The sequence below is a fragment of the Neofelis nebulosa genome, chromosome 8 (assembly GCF_028018385.1).
Source record: "Neofelis nebulosa isolate mNeoNeb1 chromosome 8, mNeoNeb1.pri, whole genome shotgun sequence".
NCBI classification, from domain to species: domain Eukaryota; kingdom Metazoa; phylum Chordata; class Mammalia; order Carnivora; family Felidae; genus Neofelis; species Neofelis nebulosa.
Window position 1 is genome coordinate 59,823,419 of NC_080789.1, and position 7,809 is coordinate 59,831,227.

At 48.3% G+C, this 7,809-nt stretch overlaps 1 protein-coding gene across 2 annotated transcripts; it reads left to right on the forward strand.

Annotated features, from left to right (window-relative positions):
- The first annotated feature begins 178 nt into the window (after nucleotides 1-178).
- PMEL (premelanosome protein) lies at nucleotides 179-7,809 on the forward strand. Of its 2 annotated transcripts, XM_058742415.1 has the most exons (11): nucleotides 179-305; nucleotides 2,523-2,633; nucleotides 2,780-2,926; nucleotides 3,643-3,777; nucleotides 4,105-4,266; nucleotides 4,516-5,235; nucleotides 5,983-6,099; nucleotides 6,348-6,432; nucleotides 6,543-6,748; nucleotides 6,851-6,938; nucleotides 7,558-7,809. In XM_058742415.1, exons 1-11 carry the CDS (start codon nucleotides 230-232, stop codon nucleotides 7,700-7,702), a joined length of 1,992 nt encoding a protein of 663 aa, XP_058598398.1. In that variant the 5' UTR covers nucleotides 179-229; the 3' UTR covers nucleotides 7,703-7,809. The 2 variants fall into 2 exon arrangements, with proteins under 2 accessions (XP_058598398.1, XP_058598399.1); XM_058742416.1 differs by lacking the exon at nucleotides 6,851-6,938 and having other exon boundaries at nucleotides 7,558-7,703.

Here is a 7,809-nt window from a genome sequence, read left to right on the forward strand (position 1 = left end):
ATTTCCCAGTCAAGAAGAGAGCGACCCAGTGAAACTAGAAACTGTGGTTGAGTAGCGGGATGTTCAGGGACCAGGATCCCTTGTCAGTTCTGCCTTTCTCCGTCCTCCTGCCCCTCCCAAGACTCCTCTGGATGGAGAGGAGGAAGGGCTATGCAAATGAGCACCCCTCTCCTATATAGGGGCTTGCCCCAGCCCCCCAGCGCCTTTGGTTGCTGGAAGAAAGAACAGGATGCATCTGGTGCTGAGAAAATGCCTTCTCCATGTGGTTATGATGAGTGCTCTTCTGGCTGTGGGGGTTACAGAAGGTGAGTGTGGGGAGTATTGCCATGAACAAGTGTGAATTTGGGGTTGCACACCTGCTCTGGTTTTTCCCCTCTTTATGGGAGATACCAGCAATATCTCAGGCTTCTCCCACCCATTTGAGTTAGTGAGGACATGGGCATCTGAGCTCCCTCCCTATGTGGAGATCTGGGACTGAGCCTGAGAATAATACCATCTGCTTGTAAGGGCACAAGGATAGTGGGTCTTTGTAGCCCTAATCCTGAGGCCCCTTGGGCAGTGAGTCCAAGTAGGGGCTTCAAAAGTGAAACGAGTGGGAGACTCTTTTAGGCAATGACTTAGGTGCCTGGGATAGTGTATTTGAAGTGAGAAGTGAGAGAATGTGGTATTGGATTGAAAAAGTAAGGAGGTACCACCTCCCCTCTTTGAGATGGGGATGGGTGAACATAGCTCAGGCTTTTGTTCTGGGGCTGGAAGAGACAGGCAGAGGGGTCTCAGCTGAGCATCACATGAAAGGGCTCTGGGGGATTGGGGCCTCGTGACAGGAGCAAGGGGTGGGGGTGTGGGTGGTGAGAGGGTCTGGAATGTCCCGTGCTGCTCTGAGGAGGGAGGGTTGGGAATGAAGAAAGAATGGGGCATCTTATGATTCTCTTGCTCTAGTGGTAGGATGCTCTATGAAATGATTCCAGATCTCCCCTCCCCAAGCAGACTCAGCTAGGTATCCAGTACACATTAGAAATGGAGCAAAGATAGTTTCTCCTGTGCTAAAATATAGATATCATGTCCCAGTCTCCCCTTTCTTTCTCTAGATCCCTGGTCTCACAGACTTCTAGGAGCTTCTCCTTCATCTGACTTCCCTCATTTGTGCTGTAGTTTCAAGTCTTTTTCTTTTACTATGCTCCTAACTGTATTTTGGAAACATTCTATTCATACTTGTCCACCTGACCCTCTTAAAAAGATTGTGCTTACTTTTTAGATATTGATTTTTTTTAAATCATAAGACATGTTAGATAATCATGAAATTTTATATGAATTGGGTTTGATAATTGTGTCCAGTGTGAAATGACATTGTGCTGATTCAAGAAAATGTTCATATTTTTTACAGATATATACTGAAATTGTAGGGTTAAAATAACAAGATGTCTGGAATTTACTTCTAAATACTTTAGCCAACAAATAAATAAACAACAATAACGAAGGATAGAAAAAGGATAGTTTTTCTATCTGGGTGAGGTATATGTAGATCCCTCATACCTCTTTTTCTCAGACCTTTCTCTTGGTCAGTTATAATAATTTTGTCTGCTTGGTCCTCACTCCCAACCTCTGCCTGCCTCTGATCCATCCTCTACATTGCTTGCTATAATGATCCTTCTAAAATACAGATCTGATCATATTAAAAAAGCTTCTGAAGGGTGAATTTTTTGGCATGGGAATTATATGTCAATGACACAAAATCTTCTGCCATGGCCTTGTCTACAGAATAAAAGCCAAACTCCTTTGCTTGGCATTCAGGGCCTCCACTTGTTTTCTTGGCCTCATCTCTTACAGTGTTCATCAACCACACTGGTAGTCCCTGTCATGCCTCATGCTAACATGCCTCCATGCATCTGCTCATGCTGGTCCTTCTGCCCAGAGTATTCTATCCCACAGGCCAACTCATCAAGCCGATGGTCTTTCCCAATTCACCAGAGTGGAACTAATCTTTTTAATCTGTCATTTTGTTGTACTTTGTGAATGTCTACAACGACTCATATTGAACAGTGCCTTCAGTTATTATAATTTATGGATGTATCTATTTCCAATACTTTACCTTGAATCCCTTCAGGGTCATGTCTTGTTTGTTTTTGGTTTTGTTCTTGTTTTTTAATGTTTATTTGTTTTTGAGAGAGTGAGAGATAGAACACGAGCAGGGGAGGGGCAGAGAGAGAGAGAGACAGAATCTGAAGCGGGCTCCAGGCTCTGAACTGTCAGCACAGATCCCCACACAGGGCTTGAACTCACAAACCGTGAGATCATGACCCAAGCCAAAGTCGGATGCTTAACCGACTGAGCCACCCAGGTGCCCGTGTCTTATTCGTTCCTTAAGTCCTTTGTACCTATTACAGTGCCTGGTACGTTGTGGGTGTTCAGTAAATTAAGATGCACTTTGAATGTGAGAGTGAATAGGGTGACATGGGACAGTGCTATTCCCTGACACGGGACTGAGGCGCGATCCTAGGACCTTCACTGTACCTTCTTTTTAGGACCCAGAGACCAGGACTGGCTGGGTGTCTCAAGGCCGCTCACAACAAAATCCTGGAACAGGCAGCTGTATCCAGAGTGGACAGAAATCCAGGGGCCTGATTGCTGGAGAGGTGGGAACTTAGCAATTTCCAGGGAGGGCAGGGTGTGGGTAGAGGAGCAAGAACTGGGTTGAATGGAGCTTGGGAAGATAGGAAGGGGAAAGGTATAAGGGGAGAAAAAAACAAGGAGTCTCAGCTAATGGAGCTGTCCTTCCCAGGTGGCCAGGTGTCCTTGAAGGTCAGTAATGATGGCCCTACACTGGTCGGGGCAAATGCCTCCTTCTCTATCGCCCTGCACTTCCCCGAAAGCCAAAAGGTGCTGCCAGATGGGCAGGTCATCTGGGCCAACAACACCATCATCAATGGTGAGTACCTCTCTGCTCTAGGACCTTACTCTAAGGGCTCAGATTCCCTGGTGTCCCCAGTGAGCTCAAAAAGTATTCTCTTCCTTTCTACTTTTCTTAAAAAAATAAATTATATACGTATTCTATAATATTCGTTGTAGAAAAAAAATTTAAACACAGATAAAGAAAAAAGAAAAAAAAAACACATAGCATGCAAAATTGCCGGCAGAAGACCTAGGGGACCTAGAATTTAGACAGACATGGATTTAAATTTGTAAATAATATGTGACCCTGGGCAAGTTACTTAATTGTTTTGTACTTCCATTCCCTTATCTGTAGAATGGGGATGATACCTACTTGAACAGTTGTTGTAAGGATTAAAATGTGATTGTATATAAAGAATTTAGCATAATGCCTGCCCTAGGCTAAGGCAAGGTTCAAAAAATGTTAGCTGGTGGCTCTTATTTTTGTTTTTATCCTACTAGCTAGAGCAAACCACTCTAAATATTTTGATATATGGCCTTCTAACTTCTTTCCTATGTCTGTCGTTAAGTACATATGAATCTTTAATTCCAGTTTCCATCCTTCCCGCTGCCACCCAGAAGGGTTATACCAAGGGGAATGTACTTTGTAGCTAAGGAGTATTCCCACAGCCCCTCTCCGGGAGCCATATGAGGAGTTTTGGTGTACAGAAGGGAATGCCAGGGTTTGAGGGTGACTCTGTATTGATCTTTCAGGGAGCCAGGTGTGGGGAGGAGAGCCAGTGTATCCCCAGGTACCTGATGATACCTGCATCTTCCCTGATGGGAGGGCCTGCCCATCTGGCCCTGGGTCTCAGACACGAAGCTTTGTTTATGTCTGGAAGACCTGGGGTGAGTCATCCACACTTCGATTCACCTATTCTTACCTGATCCCCTTTTTGTTTTGCTGTGAATTTCCCTAACCTTTATTGCCCCCATGGTTCTTTCCTCTTCCATATCACATAGCCTGCTCCAACTCTCTCTACTATATTGTTTCTGGGGGCCCTTCCCGAATTGTTGTGCCATCCCATGGAACCCCTCATTAGGACTCCTTTCCTGACCCCTACTCAATACATCTCTCTCGACCTTCCTTCTGTACTGCCCTGTCTCTAATCCTTCCCCTCAGTTCCCTTGGATCAGTACCTCCCTGACCCTTGCTTTTCTTTTCAAAAACCTCAGGCCAGTACTGGCAAGTTCTGGGGGGCCCAGTGTCGGGACTGAGCATTGTGACAGGCAAGGCAATGCTGGGCACACATACCATGGAAGTGACTGTCTACCACCGCCGGGAGTCCCAGAGCTATGTGCCCCTTGCTCACTCCTGCTCAGCCTTCACCATTACTGGTAAGGATTTAGGAATGGGCAAAGGAATAAGTCACAGAACAGTAAAAGATGGGGAGGGTTGGCCTGACCAGTAAGGGGAGAGGGGAAAGGGGAAATGGTATGTAACCTTAAAGGGGCAGAGCCAGGAAGACCTGGACAGAAGAAGGTGGGGCTTAGAGTCAGTGAAGGGCCAGTCAGCTTGAGTTTAGTTGGTGTGTAACATTCCCTCCGCCCAGGTCTGGTTCTCACCTTTTCTGGCTCCTATCTCAGACCAGGTACCCTTCTCTGTGAGCGTGTCCCAGCTTCAGGCCTTGGATGGAGGGAACAAGCACTTCCTGAGAAATCATCCTCTGACCTTTGCCCTCCGGCTTCATGACCCCAGTGGCTATTTGTCTGGGGCCGACCTCTCCTACACCTGGGACTTTGGAGATGATACTGGGACCCTGATCTCTCGGGCACTTGTGGTCACTCACACTTACTTAGAGTCTGGCCCAGTCACTGCCCAGGTGGTGTTACAGGCTGCGATTCCTCTCACTTCCTGTGGCTCCTCCCCAGTTCCAGTCACCACAGATGGGCATGGGCCAACAGCAGAGGCCCTTGGCACCACAGCTGGGCAAGTGCCTACTGCAGAAGTCATAGGTACTACATCTGGTCAGGTGCCAACTGCAGAACCTTCTGGAACCACAGCTGTGAAGATGCCAACCACGGAGGTCACAGGCACTACACCTGTACAGGTGCCAACTACAGAGGACATAGGTACTACAACTGAGCAGGTGCCGACCTCAGAGGTCATAGATACCACACCCATAGAGATGCCAACTGCAGAGGCCATACGTACAACACCTGAAGTGTCAATCACAGAGCCCTCTGGAACCACAGTTGTACAGGTAACAACTAGAGAGCTGGTGGAGCCCACAGCTGGAGAGGTACCCACCCGTGAGCCTGAGGGTCCAGATGCCCGCCCATTCGTGCCTACAGAAGGTATTACAGGTAAGAGGGTCAGTGTGAACGAGGTTCATTGAGGTGGGTTATTTGTCACTACTCTAAAGAGCTACTCTACTTACCCAGGCCCCAGATGTTACCCAATCCTTTGCTTAGCAATGGAGTTTCATCAGAGCTCTCACTGTTATTAAGCCCTCAAGTCCCTCTTAAGAACATGGAATCCATCTGGAGTTAAGAAAACCAGGGTCTGCCCCTCGGCCGCTGGGAGAGAGCTTGTTGCTTCTCTGTGTCTCAGGAGAGCTGTTCCCTGAGGCTTCTGCCAGGGAACAGACTGTGGTCATTTACATAGTAATTTGTATCTCTTTCTGTGCAAGTATAAATGCATAGGATTCCGTCGTAGATTCTGGCACCACTTACCAACCCTGGATTCCTTTCCCAAAGCAGGTCAACCTGAAATTGTGGTAGGAACACTGAAAAGGTAGGAATGACCCGGTGGCACGTGGAAGAGTTAACTTGTCGAGTGTCTAGATCAGGACCTAGCACAGTGTGGAGTATGATAAGCATTTGGGGTTTCTTAAAACTCCAATGCTACTCCTAATTGTGTGACTCTGGGGTGCTCGTTCCCCCTCTGGGGCTTCAGTTTCCTTATCTGTAAAATGAGATTTTCCAGGCCTTGCCTGATGCCAAGCCCGGGTGCAATAGCTCTGGCTGTACCTGGAAAAACGCTTGCGTAGCCTCTACTTCCAGGTGAGTCATTTGTCTCTTGACTTTGCCTCTTCAATCCTCTCCTGCCAGGCTCCCAGAGCCCCCTGCTGGATGGTGCAGCTACCTTAATCTTGGTGAAGCGACAAACCCCCCTGGATTGTGTGCTGTATCGATATGGCTCCTTTTCTCTCACCCTGGACATTGTCCGTGAGTCTTGACTACTTTGGGGGCTGGTGGAGGGAGGTGTGTACCGCCTAAGACTGACCAGTGGAAGCATACCTTGGAAGGAGTTACTCACCTGGACAAAAATATCCAGATCCCAGGGTTTTTATTTTGAAGGCATGAGGATGGGATTGGGGAAGTAGCCCTAGGGCTTTCCTGTCTGTGGGCCTTTGGGGAGGCCTGGTAGAGGAATCCCACATTGTACCCAGACTTAAAATCTTGCAACTTTGCAGAGGGTATTGAGAGTGCTGAGATCCTGCAGGCTGTGCCATCCAGCGAAGGAGATGCATTTGAGCTGACCGTGTCTTGCCAAGGCGGGTGAGTGTCCCACTGGTTATCCTGAGAACTCTTGGGTTGACTGTTGCCCCACTCTCTGGTGTCTAATGTTCCCTCCCAGTTGCCCTGACCTAAGCTGACACCTTTCGCAGGCTGCCCAAGGAAGCCTGTATGGACATCTCATCTCCAGGGTGCCAGCCCCCTGCCCAGCGGCTATGTCAGCCTGTGCCACCCAGCCCAGCCTGCCAGCTAGTTTTGCACCAAGCACTGAAGGGTGGCTCAGGGACCTACTGCCTCAATGTGTCTTTGGCTGATGCTAACAGCCTGGCGATGGTCAGCACCCAGCTTGTAATGCCCGGTATGTACTTGGACAAGAAGTAGGGAGAAGGGGGGAACAGGAAGAGGCTATCTGGTAGGGAGCAGACACTGACGGAAACTGTGCCTGGGATTCTGTTCATAGGTCGAGAAGCAGGCCTTGGACAGGCTCCCCTGTTCGTGGGCATCTTGCTGGTGTTGATGGCTATGGTGCTTGTATCTCTGATATATAGGTGAGGGCCCCACCATCTAGATCACACCTCCTTATCCCTTATTACCACCACGCATTCTTCCTCAAGAGGAGAGGGAACCACCACTTTTTTTGAAGAAACCTGGTATCCAGGAAAGAGCCCAGACTTGGAAGTTAAACAGACCCAGGCTGCAGTCTTGCTGGTGGGACCTTGGGAAAGTAGCTTAATGTCTCTGAGCCTCTGAAAAATAGGAAAACTAATACCTGTCCTATGGGGCTGTTGTCAGGATTAGAGACAATGGTGGTAAAGCACCCAGTTCTGAAGTGAGAGTGCAATAAATGATGATACTGATGACTGTTGTTATTAATAATATCAAGAGTGGAGGAAACTGGGTGAACTGAGTCCTCTACCTGTGAGAAGGGCAGATCCCCAGGCCTGGAGTGCCAAGGTCCTCAAAGCACTGAAGCTTGTAGTGTGAGAGAGGAATGGACAGAGGTTACCATAAAAACAAGATAAGATGAACCCTATTGGTGAGAAGGGGAGGGGCCTTGGGTCAAGGCCCAGGAAACTTGGGATATGGGTGTGTCCTCTTTTTTGGAGAAGCACAGGTAGGTTTCCCTTGTCCATTGCTAATCAGTTTCTTCTTTTTCTCCCAAATCAGGCGAAGACTTCTGAAGCAGGGCTCAGCCCTCCCCCTTCCCCAGCTGCCATGTGGTAGCACCCACTGGCTGCGGCTGCCCAGGGTCTTCCGCTCTTGCCCCATTGGTGAGAACAGGCCCCTCCTCAGTGGGCAGCAGCGGGTCTGAGTACTCTTATGTGATGCTGTGATTTGCTGAGGGTGGACAGCAATGCCTATCTTTTCTCAGTCCTCCCTTGGAAACTACCATTAACTGAAATAAATACTCAGAACCTG

Excerpts from the sequence above, each read along its gene's own strand:
- PMEL (XM_058742415.1), top strand. The coding sequence starts at position 230 with ATGCATCTGGTGCTGAGAAAATGCCTTCTCCATGTGGTTATGATGAGT. Across the intron at positions 6,749-6,850 it reads CACCCAGCTTGTAATGCCCG|GTCGAGAAGCAGGCCTTGGA; the intron begins GTATGTACTTGG and ends TTCTGTTCATAG. Across the intron at positions 6,939-7,557 it reads CTTGTATCTCTGATATATAG|GCGAAGACTTCTGAAGCAGG; the intron begins GTGAGGGCCCCA and ends CTCCCAAATCAG.